General features: G+C 36.4%; 1 protein-coding gene across 2 annotated transcripts in view; it reads left to right on the forward strand.

Moving 5' to 3' along the window:
• Rbms3 (RNA binding motif, single stranded interacting protein 3) overlaps nucleotides 1-27,733 on the forward strand; it is a 717,266-nt gene that overhangs the window by 660,440 nt on the left and 29,093 nt on the right. The window contains exons 11-12 of one of the 2 annotated variants that reach the window (XM_013028502.1): nucleotides 13,656-13,766; nucleotides 21,937-21,984. In XM_013028502.1, the coding sequence (XP_012883956.1) occupies nucleotides 13,656-13,766; nucleotides 21,937-21,984 (159 nt within the window). The remainder of the gene's footprint in view (nucleotides 1-13,655; nucleotides 13,767-21,936; nucleotides 21,985-27,733) is intronic. The other variant, XM_013028503.1, reaches the window with a different exon arrangement.

The following is a 27,733-nucleotide window of genomic DNA, read 5'->3' on the forward strand; positions in this document are numbered from 1 at the left end:
ATGTGGATATTCCTCATTCAGACTATTTAACTTTAAACTCTTTCAACATAAGACAATTAAATTCAATAAATTTATTAATGTTCTTGTTACTAATGTCATATATTACCAAAATACTTTAAAAAATTCTCCTATTGTGCTACCACTGCAAATAGTATGTTATATATAACTTAAGTAATCCCTCCAATGTCTGAAGTTGTATAACTCCTACTCCTGAAAGTTTTAGCTTTGTCAATCTCAAGAAATCTAAGGTAGGCATCTTATAAATCGTATGATTAATTTCAAGGTAGAATTTTGCCATACAGCAATGCAAGGGGTTATTTTTTCCCAGCCATTTTCAAAAATGTGTCAAGAGTCTATTGAAAGTATTTCGAAGAATTGGATGAATTGCTGTTGAAAACATTTCCGCTTGGGAACTTCACACACTCACACAAAAAGAAAAGTAAAGAAATGATTGATGGGTGTGTATTTCAACTAATTGAAGTTCTACCAAGTCATCCAGATGTTTCCAGCTGAAGCCAGGCCACAGATGCTATGGCTTCATCATCATTAATCTGGGGATTACTTCTATGGGTTTATTTGGTGAGATTTAAGGGTTTCAGATAAAGTGTGCTCCTCTCCTGTTACATTACTTCTTTGTGTAGAGCTCTCATTTAGAAAGGGCCTCTCTCCTTCCTGGAAATATTTTTGAAGGATGTTATCAGTACTATTTGTTTTTCCTGTCCTTGGATGTGGTCTGTAGTGAGGTCAGGAGGATGGAACCGGAGAGGCCACAGATGAGAATGGGGCTGTTTCCACAGCTGGCTGTGGAGAGTGGGCGGTCCTTCCCAGCAGAGTTGGCCTGCGGAGGTAGATGATCTAAAACATCTGTCCCAATGGGAATATGCAAAAACAGCTGCCTTTGAAGATCGCCTTTTAATGCAGAGGGTCGGAGTTCTGTCTCCACAGTGGGAGTCAAAGATAGAGTTGTTGGCCTGCAGATGACTTCACATTTGCTTTTGCATGAAGGAAGGGGACAGTAAATTGAAAACCTGTCACTAGTCCAATCACTTGGTAATTCTGACACCCTCCCATTTTCCATTCCTGCAAAGAAATGCTAAGAGAAAATAGGGAAAGAAAAATCCTGATTCTTACTTTTTTCTCAGATAATTGAATGTGCCAGTGTAATTTCAGTGAGTGGCTAAGTAGTCAGAAAAAGTAATTTTTGCTGTTTTCCTTAATGTATTGCTAACTTCTTGTGATTTTTTTTGCAGGGTGCGTGCGTGTGTGTGTGCGTGTGTGTGTGTGTGTGTGTGTGTGTGTGTGTGTACGCACACAAACTCATGCCAGTCTTGGGCCAGTCTTACTTTTTTCTCTCAAGGCTGGCACTCTATCATTTGAGCAAGAGCTCCACTTCTGGCTTTTTGCTGGTTAATTACAGATAAGAGTCTTACCAGCCCTCCTGGGGCTGGCTTTGAACCGTAATCCTCAGATCTCATTTTTTTGCAGTATTTTTGAAAAGCAATACAGAAATTATATCTCACTTGAAACCACATGATGAGAAACACTAAAATCGGATTTTGTCTTTGTAAACAAAGAATTCTTTGCAACAGATGATTTTGATAGTAAATAAATGCTAACCATGAGTGAACAATACAATGATCCCTGTCTGCTTCCATGGCCTTAAGAATACTCTTGTCACTCTTGGCTTTGAACTACATTGCTCAGAGGTTGAGAATAAGAGCACTGTAGCTACACACCTCAGAACTGTGCTGCCGCTGTCACACCTGCTCACTCCCTGCTCTGAACTGTCTCCCGTCTAATAAATGACATAAAAACTACATCTAATGTCTCCTACATCTCTTCTACAGAGCTAATTACCCATTTCTCATAAACCTTCAACAGAATCACAGTTCCATGTCCAACAATAAAGAATGTGGTTTTGGTCTATTTAGTTGGTTTGCATGGAGTTTTGCTTTTGTTTTATAAGTTTGATTTAAAAAAAAATCATTCTAAACTTTAAATGGTTTACAAGGATGTTATCAATTAACTTGCCCATGTATGTGCTTTTTGATCAGAGTCACATTTTCTATCATTCATCCTCTGTTTTATCTGCTGCATCCCCAATTTTGTTTCACACTCCCGTTATCACATGTATACATTGATAATTTTGACCATATTTGTTTCTTCCTCATTCATTCATCTGCTCTCACCAATTCCCGACCACTCAAACTTCTTCCACCTTTCTAATATTCATGTGGTTAAACTGTTAATTGTTCAGAAGACATAACCCCATAGAGTTTCACTCCTGCATAGACTGTATTTAAGAAAACTAAATCATGTATATAAGCTTACATCTCTGTGTGTGTTTATATGAGAGGTTGTATTGAGTCTAAGATCTATATATGAAAGGAAAATGTGGTAAGCTAGATTCACTTTGGGGTTTGTTTTGAGTTTTGGAGGGTTTCCCCATTCTACATTCACTATGGGAGTATTAACAGGATGTCAAGCAAATATTAAAAAGCAAATGCCTACAGTTATGAATGACAGCAATACCAGGATATAATTAGACTTGATCTTGATAAGCTCCACACCATGAGGAAACAAACTTTGAGCAGCAAGGCATCAAGCTACCAATGGTGAGGAGGGAGATGGAAAGGCAAGACTTGGGGATTCTGCACTGTTCCAATAATCAAATATGGGAAAAAGATTATGCTCTGAGGAAGAATAAGCAAAAAGATGTGTGGAGTGAGACTTGGTGTTCTTGAGGTGCCTGATATTCCAAATTCAGGGAGTTGTTGGAAATTTCAGTCCAAATTTCTGGATAACAGCCCAGGCAAGAATAACTTTTTAAGGCTTACTTTAAAAACTATTTCCAGAAACTTTTGATTAATGATCAGGTCCTAACAACCAGCAATATTTTGAAACTACTTTGAACACCTTACTAAAATTTCTATGTGTAGAGTGAACCCAAATCTTTAAATGATACAAAGAGAATATCTCTTCTAATACTTGGCTCTGCTAACTATTTATAACTCATTGGTGAAGCAGAGGATGTTATTTGGAAAGAACAAGCTTTCAGTGTGAGGATTGCCATGAGAATATGTCATAGAAGGCCAGGTGCAATGGTGTATGTCTATAATCGCAGCACTCTGAAGACTGAGAGAGGAAGCTCAAACGTTCAAGGCCAGCCTGGGCTGCAACATGAGACCTCATCTCTAAAAGAAAAAAAAATCATAGGAAGGAAAGTTTTATGTAAAGGTTATTTTATGGATAAAAGCAGAAATGCCATGCAAATGACTTTGCAGAACTGAACTCAATTGTGGTTAGCAAAAGGAGGCATATTAATGTCACTAAGACTATTTCCAGCTATCTGTTCCTCAGGCAAGAAACTAAAAAAGGAATTCACAAAATGATTAAGAATCAAATCAAAGTTCTCTTCAGAAGCGATACAATGGAAAATTCATTCAGAGTTATGGCAAACTGAGCAACTAGAAATTCTCAAACTTTGTGAGGAATGTACTGCTCTGAGCACATTGATGCAGTTCAGACTCAACTCACTGGGGTAGAGGTCGGCTCTGCAGGGATTCTGTACTGTGCTTACACTTGAACACACAAGGAACTAGACATTTTAAGACTCTACTATTAAACTAAGCAAAAAATACTCAGGTAGTATTACCATTTGGGAGATTAGCATTAAAATCCAAGTGAAAAAAAACCTTATAGCTGATTTTCTAGAACAAATTTTATAATAAATGTGACGGCTATAAAAAAGCAACAAAAAGCTGCTTTCAACTCATCTGCTGAATGTCAGTTTTATGCACACTGATATCTTGATAATTCTATATAGAGATATGTCTATATAGCTTGAAGACCTCATTTTATATTGATGTCTAGTCTATATTTCTATCTCTCAATTTTATATCTTCTATATCTATGCCTATGGTGATACTTGAGTTTGAACTCAAGACCTTGCACTTCACAAATGGTGCTATACTTCTCTATCACTTCAGCCATGCTTCCAGACCTGCTTTGTATTGATTATTGTGGAGATGAAGTCTAGTGAACTTTTCTGCTGGGTTGGTCTCAAGCTTCTGTCCTTCTGATCTCAGTCTCCTGAATAGGTAGGATTACAGGAATGAGCCACCAGTGCCTGGCTAAAATGTAAAAATGTCAGATGCCAGTGTGGCAATGTTTGGATACAATTTTTTTCTTGTCTTTTCTTTTCCTTTCTTTTTGCTTTTCTTTTGGTCATACTGGGGTTTGATTTCAAAGCTTCACACTTGCTTGGTTGACACTCTACTTACTGGAACTATGCTTGAAAACCCTCTTGTAATGTTTGTTTGTTTGGTGGGTTTGGATCTGATATAAAATACTTTAGAACTTGCCCTATTCCCCTAAGACATACTTTATCTCTGCATTAAATTAGATGATACTTCATCGATAGAGTATATAGTGAATTTGAGGCATGTTAATATGAATAATACTAATGGAAAGTATACTTTAAGTGGAAGTAAATTAGTTCTTTAATTGAGCTGTGACTTCATACCTGTATTCTTAGATCTAGTTAGTTCACTAGCTAATGCTAACCCAGGCAAATTCTCAAAAAATGCTTAAAAAGAGTAAAGATATTGCTCAGAAGTATTCTCTGAGGGACCACAAAAGAAAGTACATTTTGTAGTGAATTGCAAGACAAGGAACACTAACTTTTCTAGTAATGGCCTGAAGTGAGGTGCCTGGTGACATATTTAGGCAATTTGTGCCGTAAACAATCTCCATAAATGAAATTACAGGCAGCTTTTCCTCTTGATCACCCTGTGGTTTGAAAAATGATGTCCCAGGTCCATTCACTAGCAGGATCCTGCAAACTATGGATATGCAGCTGAGGCTTCTGGCCTATTTATAGGGGGAAATTTTTAATGAGAAGCTTTGCAACAGTGCAGTCTTGAGTGCTAGTTAAAGCCAGATAAACATTTTACAAGACAAAATATGGGCCCCATAGAAATTTACTCATCCACTGGGAATCCTGTCTGCCATGTCATTTGGAAGAAGACAGGCCTGGAATACTACATTTGACATTGATTTGAACCTTTTTATGCATAGAAAGGAACCTACTTGGAGTTATGCAGAGTGATTTCTGTGCATGCAAAAAAGCACTGTCCTCTTATTGCATGCCATGGTTTGACAAGATTCTAGGGCTTATGCTGAGGATAAATTCCTTTCCTGAGTTCTTTAATGCTTGGAGAAAGCTGAGCCTGATCCATTGGAACCGCCAGAGTTGAAGATATGGCCTAGGACTAGGTAAAATGGTGTATACCTGGCACCTATGAAGTTAGTGGGATATGATAGACAGAGTTCGGGCAATTGGGGTGGAGTTAGCAATCTAACAGGGCCAGACCGTTCAGGACTGTGGGCTACTTATGAGTATTTGGACTCTACTCTCAGTAAAATAGAGTCCAAAGATGAATGAAATTATGTCATTGGCAGGAAAATGGATGACACTAGAGCCATTAGTTTAAGCAAAATAAGCGAACACAGAAATATTAGCATCAGGTTTTTTTTCTCATTTGTGCAGAAAAAAGTAATGACAACAGGGAGCCACTGTCTGACATCTATAATCCTAACTACTCAAAAGGCTGAGATCTGAGGATCATGGTTCAAAGACAGCCCAGATAGGGAAGTCCCTATGAGATTCTTAGCTCCAATTAACACCAGAAGACTAGAAGTGGAGCTGTGGTTCAAAGTGGTTCAAAGGCACTAGGCTTGAGCAAAAAAGCTCAGGGACAGTGTCCAGACTTAGAGTTCAAGCTATTCAACTGGCAAAAAGAAAGCGATTATTTAAAAGTAGAGGAGGGACTAGCAGGAAAAGGGAAGGGGAGGGAAAGGAGGAGGACAAAGGGAAGGGCAAGAGAGAGTGTGTGTGTGAGCATGGATTCAAACAAAGTCTGACATGGAAATGTCACTGAGATACCCATTGATTGGCATAATAAATATGAGTTAATTAACAAAAATAAGAATCTAGGTCACATAGCTGGCTAATCAACTTTGTGAAATTGGAAAGCCCTGGTTTTTTGTTTGTTTAAAAAAATAAGGCATAAGCTGAATTTATGGTAGTGTACTCTGACTGTAATAGCAATGTTTCATTCCAATACATGTCATTCTTCTACGGACTAGAAACCACATAGTTAACACCAATGTTGAACTTCTTTGGATAGTGTAGGGGTCTCAAAAGCTTGGAACTTTCATACAAAATGGAAGAAGGTCAATTTGGCAGTGGTCTGAGTGCCTTCAAAGGAAAGCAGAGAAAATTGGTGTATAGATCTTTTAAGTCCATCCTTTGATTCCACTGAGAGGATGCTTCTGTGATTGCAGTTGAACTTTTTGCCCCGCTTAAGCAGAGAGCTCCAGTTCATTAAAGTAATGGGCTGTTCAACACCATTGATCCAGCACCTGATTCAGGACAGGCATTATGTTAGGCTTCAGCTCCATTAAAAATGGAATACACAAAGTGTTATAAATGACTCCAGTGAACTCAAATCCAGAAGAGAAATAAACCATGACTACAATCAAACAATGATTGCATGGCCAATGTGAGGACAAGAGGAGGTTAACCAGTTTGGATCAGTCATAGGAGATGTTACCAAGAATGGAATATTTGTAAGAACCTATATGGATACATACAGACCTGTCGTAGATGCCTAGCATTCTTGTCAAAGACACTGAAAAAGGAAGGGCCAGGTGGGCCAGAGAAGCATGAAGAGAACAGTGTGTAAAAGTGAGGTTGAAAATGAAAGGGGTGTGAGGAATCTGGGTGGAAAGTTACATGTATTTCCAGTACCCATGCCATCCTACTTCTTGAAAAAGCATCTCCTACTGAACAATGATACTTTCACTCAGTGGGAAAATGCAGTACATCAGTGACCCTGCTACTCACTCATGCTAAGTGACTTCTGAGCATTTTCTTATTGAAAATGAATTGTTGTTGTTGCTGTTGCTTTGATTTGTCTTCAGTACTGGAGCTCGAACTCAGGGCATCATACTCTGGCTCATGGCTGGTACTCTATTTGAGCTAGGTGTCAGGCCAGATTTTTGCTGGTTAATCAGAGATAGAATCTTGAAGACATTTTTACCCAGTCTGGCTTCAAATTGTGATCCTCTAGATCTCAGACTCCTGAGTAGCCCAGATTTGGAAATTATTTTGATATATCACTCAGTGACCCTGCTTACCCTCACTCGCTTCTAACCATTTGCCATACAGTGGTGATCAGTTTAATAGTACCAGTGTTCCCTTCAACTAAATCAGCTATAACAATAAACTGTAGACTGCCCTTTGGTAGAGAGCAGTTTAACACAGTTTACCTCCTAACTAGTCTGGGGGAAAAATAAGGACACCTGGTTCTTCTCATCTTTAAAGCAATAAGCATTTTTTTTCTTTTGTTCTTTTTTTTTTTGGAGGTTGAGTACCATTATCAAGGTAGGAAAATGGCTAAGTGCTATTCTTCATGATTCTAATATAATTTCCTGTTACATAATTTATTTGATACATAGAAATCAGAGGTTTTCAATATATCTTATAAACTGTGTAAGATAGCATGGTGCCAGTGGCTCACACCCATAATTCTATCTACTCACTAGACTGAATTTCTTGGAATCACCATTCCAAACAAAAACAAAAACAAAATTTCTTTCTAAAATAATCAGCAAAAAAGCTGTGCTGGAAGCAAGTCTCAAGTGGTAGCACACCAGCCAAACAAGCTAGCCAAACAAGCCTGCAAACCTGATTTCAAACCTTGGTTCTTGTAGAAATAAAATAGAAAATGTTCAAGGTAGCACAATGTATTCTGATTTATTCTTTGATTTGGCAGTGCCATAGCTATGTTTTCTTTTGTCTTTGTCCTTTATTTGATTTGCAGTGGTTTTGGTTCCTTTATGATAGCTCTGCAAGTGAAAATATACACATGGGGGGAAGGCAGAGGGGAAGTTCCCTCTGGCAAAGATGAAGGCCTTAGAATTGTTTTCTTCAACACCCTCTGATTTTCTTAGTATCATTTACATTACAACACGTGCAGTTTGATGAAGCACATGACTGAGCGGTAGATAACCCAGCTGATTTTGCTACTTACTGGTTGAAGGATTGGAATCAGAGGGTACTGAGCACAGGTGACCCTGGGTCCTTCCTTGCCATGAACAGGTAGTAGCTGTAACAACTGACATAGTCATGTAAAAGGAAAAGACCACAGGAACCCATATGCATAATGAAATTCTTTTAATTTAATAGAACCAGTTTTTGTAACTAGGTATCCATGTTTCATGATACAATGTTCCATTAAACATGCAGACTTGAATACTGAGTCCCAAACACTCAATTTTTCATCTTTCCCTCAGTAATGTAATTTACTTAAAAAGCTATTTTTCTCTATTGGGATGCTAAAGAAACCTCTTAAAACACTGAGCGCTATTTCTAAACAGGTTTCTTTAGTTGCACGCAGTAAATTGTAAAGGATTAAAAAGGCACTGTTGAGAATCCCAATTATCTGTATACCAGCTTTGGTAAAAAAACACTTTAGTGTGACATATTTACTTTGTTTTCTCATTCAAAATGACATTATTGTATTAATAGGTACTTAACCAATAATAGAAACTATTATTCACACTTGAATAGGCATGGTATGTAATTAAGGTTCTTTTAAGAGGGTCTCCATGGTAAAAAGTAATTTGGTTTTATTGTCTTTTAATATTACATTTTGAAAAATCCTACATTTTCAATTTATGATAAGCAATTGAAAAACCAATCCGGATAATATTTGATTTAAGAGTAGAAGAGTAAATCTAATTTTATAACTGATAGAGAATCTCTCATTCAGCACTCTGTAGCAGTACTGAAGTTGGAACTCAGGGCCTTGTACAACCCAGGCAGATACAGTTGAACTCTTGTTAATTGATCCCACCACCAGTCTTACTATGAGCATCATTTTTCTATATTTGCATTTAGCAATGGACATTTCTGAAATAAGGAAAAATAAATTTGACCTAGCCATTGAAAGCCTTGCTTCTTTTCCTTGATCAACTTACAAAATTTGGGCAATTAACTCAGAATCAATTTATTTAGAATTTGGGAAATTGATTTAGAACCCAATTCATTAATAAAGTGATTTATATCATAAACATACTCTCAGCAAAGCATTTAAGATTTACTTTAAGACAATGGGTGAATACTTCATTTCATTTTCTAGGTAACACATTTACAATTTATTTCTTATTTTTTGTATAACTGGAGCTTATGAACGAACATAAATATGCACATAACATCATGCTTGAAGTTTAGTACTAATGATGTGTGAGGCTACATTAGTACTTATTGTGGGGGAACCTGTCTTGCTTAGGATATAGTATTTAGCAATAAATAGCATCTACCCCTTAGTAGCCCATGACACTCCATCTGCACGGTTGACAGCAAAATGTCTCCATGCATTAAAACAACCATGGCCACAAATAGTGAAATTTTCATTTTAGTAATTTTCAAAGATAATGCATTGAAGGTACTTACTACATCATTGATCTCATCTTCAAAAGTGAGGTGACAGAATTAGGTATGAGAGTACATGCTAGTAATCCCTGAACTATTAATATTTTTAACTAGCAATTTAACTAGTAATACCAAAATAACACTCAAACACATATGTTTATATAGGATATGTATTTTAATGTGTTAAAAATCTACAGTCACAAGTTTAGTGTGTTATTTTAATATTTGCATAAAAATTCACTAATCATATCTGAGGATCCCAGTTTGAAGCTAGCCAGGACAGATAAATCCATGAGACACTTATTTCCAATTACCAAGCAGAAAGCCAGAGTGGACTTGCAGCTCAAGTGGTAGAGCAAAACTGTGAGCAGAGGTGAGAATACTAGGCCCTGAGTTTGAGCCCTGGTACTGGCACACAGGGGAGTGGGGGGTGGGGGGTGAACGTCTCTATTTGCATAGACAGCTGGCATCCATAGCCTGGATAATACAGATACATGCTAAAGCAGCCACAATTGATCTGGATGGCAGAGAAGTGCCTTCCATTGATGTACAGGGTATTGTCTTTTAGTAGAAAAGTTCGTGAACTTTCAAAAACTTCAGTGGTTGTTTTGCTTTTCTTTTTGCAAACACTGACAGAGGGTTAATAGCATACATCATTTTATGGCTTTGGATTGGATCTATTAATCCACACATGATGATCTTTACCCAAATGTTTGAGTGAATGTTTATTTCACAGCTAGTATGACTAGTTCCTCCCTTTGTCTGCTAAGTAGAACAGCTTTGTTTGTGCAGAAGCAATGACTAAAATGGGCCAGAAGTTCCCCTCAGCTGTTTGGTCATTGTTCATGTTTAGTGGAATTACAGCAATGCTACAATATTTTTCTTTGCAGCTTAAACATTGAGCAAACATAGACATCCGGAGATGTTGAAATGAAAAATCTGCTTCCTCATGCTTTGTCATTTTGCTGAGTGATCTCTGTCAGATAGCACATTCTATACATTCCAAGTCAACAAAATTACCATTAATCCTTTAGCAACATCTGTCACAAACACTCTTCTGTCTCTGACTTAAATGCATTGGGTGGGAAAGGATTCCACAATGTATTTAATGAGCTACAATTATGTGTAAGAGGCAATAACCACAAAGTTTTCTTTTGTTGTTGTTTTTTGGTAAGACACACTACAAAATTAGCTGATTATCTTTGATAAGCAAAAGTGCCTGAAAATCATTATTTACTATAGATATATTTAAACCGGTCTCTGATAACATGTGATTCAAAAAAATGTCCTTTCTCTGATGGGACTGATAGGCTTTTATCATTCACTATCAGTGAATGTATTAATTTTACATTTCTTCCATTCTTTTATGATCACATAGTGTTTATTCTTTAATGTTTGTAGGAATTCTTTACTTGTGAAACACTTTACTGAGTACAAAAATGTATATTCTTACACATCTCCCCCCATGAATCTTTGCATTCTTTTTCATTTATTTGCAGTGCTTTGTTTAATGAAGGAATCTTTTTCTTACATGATTTTCACTGTCCAGAGATGCTATTGACAATTTCAACTCATGACAAATCTCTTCGAATCCTTTCTTTTGCTTGTCACATTTCTGGTTTAGACACCAAATCATCAAATGAGCCCCCATACCCTGCTTTCTGTGAAAACATTCTGTAAGAGATCAGGCAATCCTTCCTAAATTAATTCCAAGTACAGACATACTAAACAATTCTATCATGAATGCATTTGGAGTGATCTGTCACTTGTTCACCTAACTCATTTGCATATTGCTTCCCAAAGACTAAAAGTGAACCTCCAATATCCTGGGGGAATGGGAACCCTCCAGGGCATGAAGAAGTCTAATTCTCACTAACATAATTTGGTCTTTGTCTTTGATTCAGATGTAATGGTCCCTTCTGTGGGTTAGGAAGGCTGATGGAATTAAGAGGTTTCTGACCTTGAGGCAGTTGAGTTATATGTTGGAATGTCAGCAAACATTTTAAGAAAATAGGCTGAGTCTCAAGTTCAAGAAGAGACCTGAAGTTTTGTGCATGTTAGGAATGCAAGTTGTGAAAGTGTCATTTTTTTATGAAAAAAAGTTCTGGATTTCCATCTTAAAGTTATTCAGTAATTGTCCTCAGGTGATTTCTTAGAGTGTTTACTTCTGGTCTGGCACAGCAAATACTGAAACTGAAGGACAGTAGGTATGTTTATGTTTTACAAAACGAAGAGGTAGATTGCTTTTAGCAAAGAAATTAAGGCAGCAGGAAACAAAATGACCTGTGTCAGTTGTAATTAAGTAAAGATTTATCAAATCCTACTTCTAATTTAAGAAATATCCTGATGAGTAATAATTTAAAAGAGTCTAAAGAAATTCAAACAACAGATATAAATAATTAAATACAGACCTTTACGATACAATATACATTTTATGATCAATTTCAGTGAAAAAGTCCAAATGTCTTTGTAAACCAAGCTGATTCTATAAATCAAGCATTTCCAAAAGTTTTACTTTGCTTCTACTCTCAGATTTAATGAGGCTGAGTATTAACCTGATCAGAAGAGAGAATTTGGACAATATCATACAACCACTCAGGGAAACATTTGCTTCTGAAAAATTAATGTAGGCGTTGAGATGATGCCATCTGCAAGTAGCTGTCATGGGTTAGCCAAAATATTTAATTACATCAAGAAAATAAAGTAACAGTAGACAAATAATTATCTTTAGGGGAAAATATTTTTTGATAATTATTTTATTAGAACTTACTACTTAAGTTGGTTATTGTATATGAGTTTGTCTTCATTATAATCTTTAAACCAAAGCATTTGAATCACATAAATTTCAAAGATATTACCCATCTTAGTTTTTTGTTTTACAAAAGACACCAATCAAGGGAAAATAGAAAGGGAGAGAGAAGGGAAAGAAAGAGCCATAGACCTGATTCCATTTTTTGTTCCATTCATAGATAGACACATTTTCTAATACACTTATACACTTATACATTTTCTTATACACTCAGCAGTGATAGTAAGTCAAAGCTAGTAGTATACATTCCTAACACCTAATGGGAATTCTGACATTATTTCTTGGTTTCAGATTTTAATGTTTGGATTGACATAAAATATTGTCAAAAGCATAGGCAGAAAATAAATCAAAAGATTAGGATAACATGGAATATAATAAGGTTGATTTTTAGATAATTGATAGATTTTAACATCCTTTTCAAAGCACTGTGGAGAAAAATAATCTAGGTTTTTATTACATCTCAGTGGTAGATCGCATTGGGATGATCACAAATTGCCTAGGTGAGTTATAAATGTGTGGAAAGAACAGAAAGTTTTATTTAAAAATCAAGAAAAAGAGAATTTTCCATTATTTTTTATGTTTTCAGACCAACAACTTCACGTCTAGAACAGAAAGAAAGTATATGATTTCTTTGAATAAATTCTACTTCAAATGTGCATTGTAAATATATTACATATAAATTACATCAGAGGGTAGGCAAAGTGACTGGTACCTTTAACCGTAGCTAGTCAGGAGGCTGAATCTAAAGATTACATTTGGCAGCCATCCCACAAATACAAGATGAAAGGCCATGAAACTCTTGACTCCAATTAACTACAAAAACAAACAAACAAAAAACAAAAAAAAAAGCCAGAAGTGGAGCTGTGGCTCAACTGGTAGACTGTCAACCTTAAATAGAATTGCTCAGGGACAATGCCCAGGCCTCCAGTGCCCAGCACCCTCCCCCCCCACACCCTCCCACACATTACATCTGAGGACAGGAAGCTGCTGATGCATGTGTTTAAATGGGCACAAAAGATTGGACATAATACTCACACAAAGCCACACTAGGTGCTGATGGCTTGGGCAAAAAAGGCATTAAGGAGAGATATAACCCAACTGAAAGAGCTTTAGCCCTGCAAGAAAAAGCCAAGCAAGAGCAAAAGGACCTGAGTTCAAGCCCCAGTACCAGCACTCACTCACACACACTCACACACCATACAAACCTGAATCCTGAATCCTGCCTTTTCATTAAATAGTGAATGCATGTCAGGTTAACACAGAACCAGATTTTGTGGTCTTTATTCATTAAAAATAAAAGATTCCTCCTTATGAAATGTGTTTGGCCTTTGTGTTTGCTTGCAGGGTGCTGTGATTACGCCGACCATGGACCACCCTATGTCAATGCAGCCAACAAGCATGATGGGTCCCCTGACACAGCAGATGAATCAGCTTTCCCTGGGCGCTACAGGAACGGTGAGTGTAAGAGAAGCAGCACTCTCTGTTTCCCCCAGCGCATGGGCTCTGGCCCCTCCTCTAACACACCTCTCAGGCTTCACTCTGCATGCAAATCTAGCCCCAGAGCACATCCACTCACATTGACAAGGCTGAAGCTTCTACTGTGTGGCCTCTAAACTTTGGAACTGCTCGTTGTCATGGCAAACAGCGCACGCTGTGTGATGTATATTTCTAGGAGAGAATCCCTTTGCATGCCCCTGCAAACCTAGATCCCATGGTTCTAAACATCATCCAGGGCTTCTTCCCTGCTTTTGTTCACCAGTTAAGCCACTATGGTTCCCAAGATCTTCCCAAAGAGGTACTTACCCTGACTGTGACGGCTATAAAGGGCTTTGTATCAAACTTTCAGTGATTAATCAAAATAATTGAGGACATGGCATAGTTTCACTTTTCAACTTATTGAAAAGCAGGAAAGGGAATCCCGTGTGCTTGATCTTTTCTTATCCATTGGTATATTTTTAATTAGTCTCAGTTCTTCTTGGACATTGAAATGGCATTGTGTTAATTTTACATCAACAAGATATTTGACATCATTAACACACGTTTATGGGTTTTTAAAGGATGAGTCCCCAAACATGCAAGATGGTTAACATTTAGAAAAACCTAGACTACTAAAACTTTGTAGGAGGAGGCAACAATGCTTGATAAGAAATGTACTCCTTACCTTGCTCATGTAATTGTAACCCCTCTGTACGGTATTTTCACAATAAAAAATAAAACTTTATGAATTGCTGCTACAGACAACATGCAGAACATCATTATGATCCTATCGATCAGTTTTCATTTTTATAAATGTTAGTGTAGATGATCCCACCATTTTATAAATATGAAAGCAAAGGTATGTTTTCTTTGGGCTGAGCCTAGCCTGATACTGTCAAAAATACACTGAACTAGAAGTCAGGAATCCTAGATCTAAATCTTGACTGAACCCTGTTACTTCTGTCTGTCTTTTGGAAAATATTTCTTGTCTCCATTTCCCTGTCAATACATGGACCTTGGTCTATGAGTCATCTTCAACTAGATGACTCTTTATTTGTAAGCCTGTGTATGTCTCAGTGATCAACACTATGGTTCCTCACAGAGACACGGGTCTCATCTGCAAATACCTCTGTCTCCTTTCCACACTGACCCGTAGAGAATATGTCTTATAGCAGTGGATCACTTGCCAAATATGTATTGTTGAACCATAGGCTTTGTAGAATATGATAGGGTTTTGACATAGCCATTGAGGCCTCATTAATCTGCCCTAAATATGATGAAAATCCATGTTCCTTAATGGAAAGAGTCACCAATGTTCAATTAAGAAATTTAGCTTTATTGATATGAACAAAGCTTCTATCTCAAAAGCTCAGTTACTGAGCCTATAAAAGCCATTGATGTTAAAATTCTTGTCTGAATGCCTGGGCTGGATGAAATAGTATCTTAAGTTTCTGATCTAGTTATAGAAGTTACATCCAAAGCTATGTTTAATGGGACACTATGACACCAATAGCTTTAATCAGAGAGATAGAGTATTGACATAATATTCTTGCTTTGCATAATGTGTAAGGATATTTGCAGTCAGCTGTGTATTATTGAGAAGACCAATCATCTGAAGAGTTCCGGGAATCCTGGAGCTTCTCAAATTCCTTCCACATCCAGTTCCCTGTCCTTCAGTGATTGTGAATTTGGAATACGAAAAAGAATGCAGTTTCACTGCCTTGTTGAAGATAAAAACTGGAATCTGAGAGAAAATAAAATTGTCATATAACCCCAGCGAGAAACCATTTATAAATTTTACCATTTGATTCCAAAACAAATATGGCTTACTTACTTGGTAAATTTTTAAATTTAAGAAATTGAAAAATAGGCTAAAAGAACACATTCAGAATGAAAATATATATATATAAATTCAATCAGTGTTATATGATTGTGTATTTGAGCATTTATAACAAAAAACATACTTGTATAAGATCACATTTACCTAGCTAGTAATAGCCAGCTAAGATTATAATTCAATAATGATATATACTACTTTCTTAGAGAATAAAATGTTTTAGCATGTGACTTATTTTTAATGACTCATATCCCTTAGCTTTTATTTTTTATTCTATTCTTTTATATTTGCAAGTAAATAATGCTTCAATATGTTATATGCCTCATATAACATAATATAAAAACTTTAAAATTTAATGTTTCTGGAGAGGTAGAGAGATGACTATATTAGTTTGTTGATTCATTCAACAAAATATGATTGAGTATATTGTCCATTAGAGTGTAATATCTTATTTTAAAAGAATCTGTCACTCTAAGACACCATCTACAATGCCATCACAGATTATCTTAATTTTTATTGGCATTTGGATTGGCTCTTATGTAGCTGATTCTTATTTCTTTTAATTGCATTTTCCCACCTAATTGCATCTTTCCAACATTTCCATTGATGGGAAAGCAGCCTGGTATCATGGAAGGTCTGGCAGGCTTTAGAATCAAACTTGAGTTCAAAGCCTGGCTCTACTTGTTCATTCTCTATGCATGTGTAGGCAAAGTTACTTAGACCTATTGCATTTTAACTGTTTTTCCTAAGTGAGAATGATAATACTGACATCCCAGGGATTGTGTCAGTGTCAAGTGGTATGATATCAAATGAAACGATATATGTGGCTTACTGGATACATTGTGTGCTACCCAGCACATGCTTATCAGATGAGGTCTCCCTACCCCCTCTGCCTCCAAAGGCCACCAATAGATTTGGGAGTTAAGTCCAGGTTTCCAGAAGAAATGTGCACCCTAATTAAATACAGAGCACAGTTCACTTATCTGCTCTATTTCAGAGATAGAACGTATTTAATTAAAATCTCTCTCTTACCTGACAACACACTTTCACAAGTTTGAAAACTCAACATTCTAGAACACCTAATCAAATCACTTTAATAAAGGAATCACCCAAGTTCAAGGGAACAACCATGGAAATGTATAATGATATTTGATTTTTTTCTGCCTCATAATCAGTCACATTATATAGACATACATGTTACAGGGGTTCTATTTTAGAGATATTTTCAATTCAGTAAGAATAAGATCCCTGCCTGGGTGCCAGGACACCAACAGGCATTGGCTGTACCTTTGGCAATCTAGAACATGGGCGCCTTGTCTAGAGAATGAAGTCTGCATTCACCTGCAAGCAACTGTTGCCACCTGGCATACAGCCCAGGTGTTCTCTTCATACACCTTTTTAACATAAGCTGAATACTCATATTTTGATGTGAATTTTTTTCTGTATTTTGATATGGAGCCCAGTTCATCTCCGAATCTCCCGATTTGTGAGTAGTCCGAGAATTTTCTCTATTCTCTCCATACTCCCTGGGCCACTAGATCAGTGATTTCTTTTAAACTTACTTTTCAGTTTACATGATTTCCTTAAGCATTCTCATCCACTTTTATGTTTTTAAACCCTGCCTTCCCCACTGAAGACTTCCCAGATCAGAGTTTTCAATGCTAACCTCATCTTAGAATGGTAAGCTCATTTATCCAACTACTGGCTAACTGTATCCATATAAATCTCCTCCCCCTCCCCCCGACATGAGGCAGCATGACTCAGAACTAATATTGAGCTTCCCTGGCTTCCTTCCAGCTGAGCCTTCTTCCTCCTGTATTTTCCCTCCCCTTTTTCTTTTAAGGTAAATGCTGTTACCATTTGCTCAGTAGCCAAACTATACACCTAAGACTCCGTTGAGACCCTGCCTTCTCTCTCACCTCAGTAAGACAAGTGTTTTCCAAGTCCCATGAATTCTGTCTCAGATATGTATCCAGATATGTACATCCTCACTTCCATATTTCCAGAGCCTCTCTCCCAGACTTTATTTAATGTAATAATCTCCTACTCTAAGCCTCCATTTTCTCCAAGCTGTTCTCCCCAATGTTCCCAAAGCCAGGTAATTTGAAACTATATGACATTATCTCTTTCCTGAGGAGGACTAGGCAGAGACTTTCAATCATCCAGGCTCACAACAATTTTGGAAAGCAAAATGTAAGCGCTAACCACTAGCTTAAGGAACTCCAGAAACAGATAGTGCCATCACCTAGAGATTCAGTGAATAATTCAAAGTAGAGTGATCAAAGTTGACAAGAGGTGAATAGAGGTAGTATGCAAGTTGCCCTGGATAGAAGGGGCCTGGGGAGACTGAGACAACTTGCTATGCCCTTCTTTCTTTTCCTTTTTCTTTTTTAGTTGTATTGGTATTGGAGCTTGAATTCAGGGCCTCATACTCTGATTTGTTGGGGTTTTGTTTTGTTTTCACTTGAGGCTGGCTGGTGCCCTACCAGCTTTTTGCTGATTAATTAGAATAAGAATCTCTGGACTTTTCCATCCAGCCTGGCTTTGAACAGGAATACTCAGATCTCAGCCTCCTGAGTAGCTAGGGTTACAGGTGTTAACCACTAGCACCTGGCCACTTTCTTTTGTAAGGTTCCTGACTGAAGGACTTGTATTGAGTCAAAACATCATTTTCATCTTCAAAAACAAAGATATATTTCATCCCACACAAACTCCAAATGGAAATGGGTGCCATGTACTATAGTTAACCTTTCTTTCTACCTTGCTACTTCAATTCCTTATTTAATTCTCTACTCATTTTTTTCAGCTGGACAGAATCTGTAGGACTTAGCAACATGAATTTTATAAAAGCAGTGTATCCTTTTATTCCATGGCTCTGCTGACTTTGAAGAATTTTTCTAGCACTTTTGCTTTTGTTTACTTTTTCATTACAGAATTCTTTTGATGTAACCAATTCCCCATTATCCATAATTGCTTATCACTTTATTGTGAGCTTTAGCAGAAACCACAGGGGACTCTACTGTGTTATGAGAACCATTGCATTGCATGACAATCTTGTTTTACAAGTTTCTTATCTCCTTTTCATTTGTTCAGTTGCTGGTCACCAGTGGCTTACAATGTCACCAGCTTCTGTTGAAAAAAAACAAAAAGATTTTGTTCTGAGGGTTCTTTATCAGCAGCTCCCTTTTTGTTAGCCAGGCCTCTGGTGATTTGTGACATCATTAAATTTTCCTAGAGTAAACCAGAGCCATTCCTAACACTAGTCTTGGGGTTGTTTCCCATTGATTCCCCAGAGGTGCTAGTGCTAGGAATCCCACAGCTCTAAAATTCAAAACTCTGAACTGTTCACGTTGGTAAGGGATCACCCTTATTTTTCATGATTAGACATGGGTATTAAATATTACAAAGCAAAATTATATAAAGGTGCATATATCTCTATATAATAAGAAAATTATAACTAGATATTAAATGGAATCATGATTCAGGAAATACTACAGGAAATTATGAGTGCATTTCCTTAATAGTTTTTTTCAGAACAAATATCAACCAATCACAAATGAATGCAAGGAAAAAATATAAATAAGTGGATAATCATGTTTTCTGTTAGGTCTTACTGTAAAAGAAAAGAACTTTGAAGTTATTCTTACACTTTTCATATGAATGTGAGGGCATTAATTGAAAGTCCAATATTATTTGCAAATATTAAAATTTTGCTGTCTTAAAAAAACAACTTGTGAGGCCATTGCTGGTAGCTCGATCTGTAACCACAGCTACTTGGGAGGCTGAGATCTGAGCCCATCAGCATAAATTTGAGGATGGTAGCACAGGTCAGCACAGGCAAGAAGTGAGACCCTGTTTTAAATAAAATCAGAATTAAAAGGGCTGGGTATGTAGCTCAAGTAGTAGAGTACCTTCCTAACAATTACAAAGCCTTGAGTTCAGATCTAGTACATCTACACAGTATTATGAGTTAACCTGAACTAATACCACATGGATTCATAAAATATCAAAGAACATATAGTTAACAAGTGGGAAGAGAGGGCTGACAATATATGAAAAACCAGCAATCTAACTATATAATTTAATCCAATGTACAAATAAATTTGACATACAATTACACACATCTCATCAAATAAAATCGACAAAATGTTGCATATCTAATGATCCAAATATTGATTATACATAGATTATATGATGGTGGTCATCTAAATTCATACAAGATTTACCAGGACAACAAAGTAGACAGTCCACACACCTCCAAGCATTTACCCTTGGTGAGTAAGCAGTTGTAATTTTGAGAAGATAGTCTATAAAAAAGCTCTAAGATAACCAAACAGACTTATGCCTAAAACATGTTCTTTATAATAATTCATTAAAAAGTATAGTTAAACTGGGCACTCATGACTCACACCGATAATCCTTCCTACTCAGGAGACTAGGATATGAGGACCATGGTTAGAAGCCAGCCTGGACAAGAAAGTTTATGAAATTCTTAACTCCAATTAACCACCAGCTAGGAGATAGCTCAAATGGTAGATAACCAGCCTTGAGTGGAAAATCGAAGGGACAGCACCCAGACCCTGAGTTCAAGCCCCAGATCCAGTGCACACATTTGTGCACACACACATACCAGAAACATAATTAGATAAATTATAATCTAAGCATAAACTTGGATATAATATAGCATGAATATATACAAATTCAAAATAATAAGGAAATTCATTCTTTATCATGTGAAGCCAAAAATGTTGGATGTGAGTTTGCACATATGGAGTATAGTTGCAGTTCTGAAAAATATTAACAAAACAAATCTGAAGTAACACAAAACAAGTATGGTTATTTTAGAAAATTGGAAGAGTGATTTTTATTTCAAGTGTTATACTTTTCTATATTCTACAATTACTCAAATACAGATATTGGAAATTATCAATGGCATAACCCAAAACTTTTATTTTTAAAAATAAACTGTTATATGTGATTACAGGTTTTAAAATGGTATTGGTAACTAAATATTTCTACTACTACTACTACTACTACTAAGAAAACATTTGGAAGTGCTTTACATATGATTCTACATATTATAGAATTGGGGATTATAATAAATTCACTAGTTACCCAGTGAATATTTGAATATTCACACACACACAGCCAAAGAACTTAAAACTGTGTCTTATTTACATTGGAATATTCTGAACAGTATTTACTTTTCTTGGTCAAAGTGCTTTGCAATGTTAGAGTTCTAGTCTGTCTTCATATGGACCATTTACTCCTGAGAATGATTAGCACTCTCCTTTTTCAAAAAGAAAGTGAGAAAATTTGAAATAGTCCAAAAATTATTAAATGGCTAGAAAAATTAATTTTGAGATTTTAGCATCGAAAATGGCATACAAAGCAGATGAGGGAAATAATTCATATAAGAGGTTCTAGTAGACTTGTCTGGGCAGTTCATTTGAGTGTGAACAGTATTAGGTCACTTTAAAAAAAATAGATTATCACCTGAAGAAAAGCTGGAGCAGGATTAAAACTTTCCCCTTTTAGAAGGGGGACTAAGGTCACAGGCTATGTCCTACTTTTCTTTTTTAAGAACATGAAATGAAAGGAATTGTATTGGGCAAAATACTCCTTTCATCCTAAAAAAAAGACAGGTATTTTTGGTTCCCCTCCCCACCCAGCGACCTCACATTTTGCAAGTTAGTGATGCTTTCTTCAAAATCTGCCACCTCCAGTGATAGGAGCCTTTGAAAAGAGACAGCAACCAGGCATTCCACTGGTACTAGTCTACATGGAAAGCTGAGTCTGAAAAGGAAGCATCCAGCCTTGTAGCAAAGGGCCCTGAGCTCTGCCTCACAGCCCAGTCAGGCGACCAATGAAAATGAAGCCTGGGCTTCAAAACACATATGCCTCCGAAGAGTATAAGAATGTGTTCCCTTATTTCCTCTAAACTTTAGGGTTGTTTTTTTTTTTTTTCTTTTAGTCTTCAAGACTTTGTTTCATACCTTGCTTTGGGCTTCTTCCTGAGGTAATGCAGTGAGGGAAGCTAAAGTATTCACACTGATTCCTAAGAGGAAGCACAGACTGAGGAACATAACAATGTTTAGAGTCAAACTACTATTCCAGCTGGGCCAACATATATAGTGCAGTGGTCCTGGGGGCCTTGGTGTCAACTGTCAACTAAGAGTCACAATACCTTGACTACTAGAAAGCAGAGGGCAGGTTTAGCACAGTGTGTCCTCCCAACTTTGAAAATTAAGATTCTGTTTTATTTTCCTTTGTACTTCATTGCATTCTTTCTCATGCTCTTTTCATTCAAAGATTCAATCCCAAGACAGGATTATGATACTCCACCAGCTGTTGTGTCAGGTAGGAAAATTCTAATTCCTTTAAGACTGGATTGGAGGGGAGAGATGGAGGTTGCTTGGTTTTTCTCCAAAATTCTGAAAAGCAGTGATTCTCAATGGGGTGGGGGACAAGGAAATCTGAATTTCTGTTTGGTAAGGAGGTATTGTGCCATCTTGAAAAGTATATTTAACATCAATATCAAATTTGTCTTGAAAATGAATATGTTGCTTTAAACAAAACAACAACAAAATAAAATCGAATAACAGTTTGTCCATGGATGATACACAGGAAATAGAGTCTATTGTTCTGTGTATTGCTCATTCTCTGTGTGAGATAAGATCATCAGAATTTCTGATAAGTGGAAAGACCTTATATTTAGTAAAAATAAAAATTTTAAACTGTAGATTGAGAAGCACTGCTTTAGAGACCAGAATTCTTCTGAAATCAGAAAGTCATCCCATTTCTGCTTGCTCAGCACCCAGGATAGGGTCTGAAACATAGTAGGTGCTCAATATAATTATTTGTTGAATGAATCAAAACCTCAAATTTGTTCCATAAGTGATATTTTTGTTCAAAGTAAAACTACCAGTATTCTATTTATATAACCAAGTGGCAAAATTTGCTTTATGAATACATTAGGGTCTTAAGGACTTCAATTAACAAAAGTTAAGTTATTCAATGAAACTAAGTTGTGAAATTTGTAGCAGAGTACAAATATGTGGAGATGGTGGGTGTTTTTTTTTAAGTATACAGACCGTGTGGTTTCATTTTAATTTTGAATTTGGTTTCTTGCAAATGGGGCAATTGTTCATTTTTGTTGCTTAAAAAAACTAATTGAAACACTGGTGGTCTCTGAAGAGCTTTGAACTTTTTGATCCTTTGACATGTTAGGTGGCAATAAAACATAAAATGAAAACCATGAAGGACATTGGAAAGACAGAGCAAGAGACACAGTACAGAAATAGCTTGAACAAGACCACAGGCAATTGAATCTGGCAACTGAGCAGTGGCTTTCAAGAAGAGAACATCCTGCTCCCAACCACCCTGCTTGCTTAACTTAGCATTTGAAGGGTTGTTTGTCTCAGGTTCTTTGGGCTTGTTTAGTCATGATTAAGGCTGGATCTTTATCATGGAACTTTAAGAATGTCTCCATCGAAGAATAATGAGCTAGCTTTGAACTATGAACTTACTTTGGTCCTTTCCAAAATCTCTTTAAATGATTACTGATTTGTTATTAATTATGATGTCACAACTCTTTCCCCCAAAATACATTAGCTGTCATATTTAAGGCACCATTTTCATTTAAGATATGTTACACCCGGGAGAAGACTTTGATGTATTGTAGTTTCTATTTTATTTTACACTTGACATCCTTGTTTAACATCCTTATTTAAGAGTTGATGTTCTTGATAATTTACCAATAGTAGTAACAAGGAAGATGGAATCTACAACTTACCTTCAATTCATTATCCTGTTCTCCGTTTTCCAGAAAACAATGCAAACAGCAACAAAATGTCAAAAGTATTTACTAAAACGGGTCAAGCTCCATACAAATCAGTCCTGCAGAAACACTGGCTAAAAAAACAAGCTCAAGAGTTTTCCATCTGATTCCCTAATGTAGCCACTGAAAGTTTTTGAGTAGATGAATGATTTGGTAAAAGTAAGTTTAAGAAGCAATTTGATGGGTGCTTCGGGAAGAAAAAATAAGACTCCCACAGAACTATTAAAAAGCCAAGATATGACATGTTCACAATAAAAAACATTGCAAATTTCCAGTTTTATAGTACAGAGGATGGGACTAATATAGTTTTCATATAAAAAATAACATTTGGGAGCATTTTACAGTGATTCTCAATAAGGTTTAACTGGTGGTTGGGCATAGACATTAGCACATAGTTTGGTCTATCTCAAAACACAAAGTAAATGTGTGTTGCTGAAGTGGTTGCTAATTGACTGATAGGACAATTTCAGAGACACTTGACACATTCCATATTGACCATATCAGAAAAGTAAAATAGGACATGGTGTTTCAATATCGCCTTTTCAAATATCCCAATATACCAATATTGGACACTCAATTCTTCATTAGTGTAGTAGCTAAATATGTTGTTCCAATTTATTGCAGTTTAAGACATCTGTTAGATAATCTACAGAGCCATGCCAAACTAATTTTATTCCAACAATATTTTAAGCACTTACCAGATAGTATCTGGGTACTGACTACTGCACTAAAGCACTAGTGATACAAATATGAATAGAAAATAGAACAATTGTTTATACATGTATGTGTTTACACACATATACATATATATGTCAGACTTAAGGTTATTGTTATTTGTGATGGTTAATTTATAAAATATGGAGGAATAATGATCTAGAAACAAGTATTGAGATCCTCAGGCATAAAGTGAAGCAGAAGTTGTATTTGGATGGATGAATAGTTTACCAGCTGGACAACAGAGTGAATGCATACCATGACAATATCACAGGAATATTACAAAACTATTGCTCTTAGAAATAGTAAATAATGTTGGGGTTTGAATGGCAACGAGTCCTTTGATATTTCAGAGCAACATATCACTCTGATGAATATCAAAAGTACGCCAATATAGAGTCGGGTTCAACTAGGCATACTTTTTCAATCATGTTTTACCACCTCTAGAGTTTAGGAAGTTACATAAAACAGGTTATTATAACAGTGTAATAAGTGTTTCAGTGAGAACAAATAGCATTATGTTTAAGTTTGTTAACTCATAAGTGAGATGCTCAAATTCAGAAGTGATTTGTGTGAGTTACTAATTGTGCCTAATTGGTAAACTTACTGAACTCTCTGTAGCCTACATAACTTATTTGAAGACAATACCCTAATAAGATTATAGTAAGCATTGGAAGAGTTAAAAAATATAAATCACATCCTGGCATAAAGTGTGTACTCAAATATTATTAACCACAACTGTACTAATCATAATTGTTTACATTGTGTTTGCTAGCTAGTTAAGGAATATAAATCTATATTGGAAAGCCTCCTTAATTTGGAATTGGTAAGAAAAATCAAAGATTTGGTAAAAATTTGTCTTTTGCTGCCTTTTCTTGGATGAGCAAGGATTGTTGGGCAGTGTTCAAGCTACTTCAAAGAACAAAGGCATTTTTAAGCCCTAAGCAACATTTGTTTTCATGGATACCATGAAGTAATTACAAATGATTTACATCTTTTAATTAAAAATTAGACCCATTAGTACCTCCAATTAACACAATTAGCCATTAAATTGTATTTACAGTAAAGACATGACAAAGTTATAAATGTTCCCACAAGCCACACATGTAAACCAGTGTCATTTCTTTACTCGGATACTGGGCATTGACTTTGATTGCAAAACTGTGTTTCTTGAAGTGTACTAATTAATTGAATTGTCTTTCTTTTCAATAAGTTTTAATAAAAGAAATCTTGCTTTGCTATTCATTCAACTAATAGTTGCCTGTTTTCTAGGGTACTAAAGGGACACAGACAAGGTTGTATAGAATACATTCTCTGCCTTTAAAGAGCAGAGAATCAAGAAGCATTGTACTCACAAATTGATACGTTGAATTTACCCCCCTTTGTACAACTACTTAAAAGTATAAAGAATTTTTAAAAAACAAAAACAAAGAAAGAACAGAAAACCAGAGGACTTATAATGAACGATCATAAACACAGCATGTGACAATATCCTTATTTGGCTAAAGAGCTGGACTTTGTGCCTTTTATTTGCACAAGTTTGACACACAGATATATACTTGTTGAGTTATTAGGATTTTGCTGGTTCATTTATATCATTCAATAAATTATAAAAATGGAGAAACTTTTTTTAAGGGCTGAGACTGGGACTGGAACCCAGTACCTGCCGCTTTAGCTCATTGGCTAGAGTTCTACCAACTGAGCCATTCTTTTTACCCTGAAGAATCTTCTTTGTTCAATTATTTTTGTTTGAAAATGCTAAAACCAGAGAGGTTACAAATATATAAGTCAAGCAAAGAGTAGATTTCCTTTTGGACACTGTTACCCCTTCCCTTGTTCTCTCCAAGTTTTCCCCTCCCATCCCAAACACAAGTTGTATAGTTCATTTAAATTTTTTTATTGTAAAGACACTGTACAGAGGGGTTAGAGTTACATGAGTAAGGTAATGAATTCATTGCCTATTAAGCTTTGTTACCCCCTCCTTTGTTTTCCTCCTACCATCCTTTCCCTTCCCATATAGTTCATTTTTAACATCATTTCCAACGGGTACCATTACTGCATTTGTTACTTTTGTTACTCTTTGCCCCAGACAATCATTTTAAAAAAAAAGACTTTTTGTGAGTTCATAATTTTTCCTGGTCTGTTCATATAATTTATCCTGAATGATATATTACCAATACTCTTCCTCTATTCTGTTGTTTATTCCATTTACCCGGGGTAGCTGCTTCTTTTTTTATATTTTACTTTGTACTCTGTAGAAGAAAGAAAGCTTCCCGCTCTTGTCAGAAAACCAAACACTGTGCAGGGCAAGTCTGTCCTCTGTGGCAAGATCAGAGCAAAGTACCATTGGCAAGGTACAGCACACCCATCACCTGAGAAGGCCTTCCTATGCAATGCTGACTTCAGCAGAGCCGTCAGCAAGAGGCAGCCACTGACTCAGAATGCTCCACGCAGCAGTGTGCAGTGTCACTTGTAGCTTAATCATTAACCCAATAACAGAGCCCACCTAACAGGAGGGATCTGACATGTGCAAATTGCATGCTCACCAATCAGTACATCTGGTCATGAGAACCCAGGATTCCCTTTTTAATCATCAACACAAAGTGGCAACTTGAGGCTCCACTCAGAGAAGCCAGCAGTGAATTGACTGAGATCCAGCACTTGCCTAAGGCAGGCTTGAGACATCTGATCCTGGAGAAAAGCTGCCTAACAGACTTGTTCACATTCCTCCAGACTCCTTGTGAAATTACTTTATCAGAAAGTAAAATGCCAGAACCAAGTGATTGTATGTCCCAGTTGAAATGCTTTCTGTGAGTTAAAATTTAGCATTTTAATCTCTTCTTTCTTAAGAGTGTGACATATAACACAAACATTTAAGAAAACATTATTAGCTTTTCTAGTTATGAGACCATGAGTAAAATTACCACTTATTACAAAAAGAACAAGATGATGAATGATTCCTGAGTTCAGGGCCTGAACCAGTATCTCTCTCCAGATGAATGGATTTGCTGCTTTTGGAATGAATGATGGTGTAAAAGAGAAAACTCAATTTGTCTCCCTTGCCTAAGTCATAGGATAATTCAAATTAAATTGGGTACAACACATTTTATCCCAATTACTCCCAAATGTGCATTGATTTGCTGTTTTCAGTTGTGATTTTTAATATAGTATTATTTTGTAATCCTAACACAAATTTAACACAGAAACCCAAAACCCCTAATTCCTATTATTATCAATGAAGTAATGCCAGTAGGTTAAAAGACATTGATATACTATAATGTCCCAATAAAAAGACAAAATGAAGCCAGGTACCCGTAGCTCATGCCTATAGTTCTAGCTACTGTACTCAGGAAGCTGAGATCTGAGGATCGAGATTCTTCAGAGGTAGCCCAGGTAAGAAAGTTCATATGACTGTTATCTCCAATTAACCACCAGAAAACCAGGAATGTCACTGTGGCTCAAAGTGGTAGAACGGTAGCCTTGAATGCAAGAACTCAGGGTCAGGGCCCAGGCTCTGCATTCAAGTCCCATGACTTAAAAAAAGAAAAAAGAAAA

This window comes from Dipodomys ordii, unplaced genomic scaffold (genome assembly GCF_000151885.1).
Source record: "Dipodomys ordii isolate 6190 unplaced genomic scaffold, Dord_2.0 Scaffold110, whole genome shotgun sequence".
Taxonomy (NCBI): Eukaryota; Metazoa; Chordata; class Mammalia; order Rodentia; family Heteromyidae; genus Dipodomys; species Dipodomys ordii.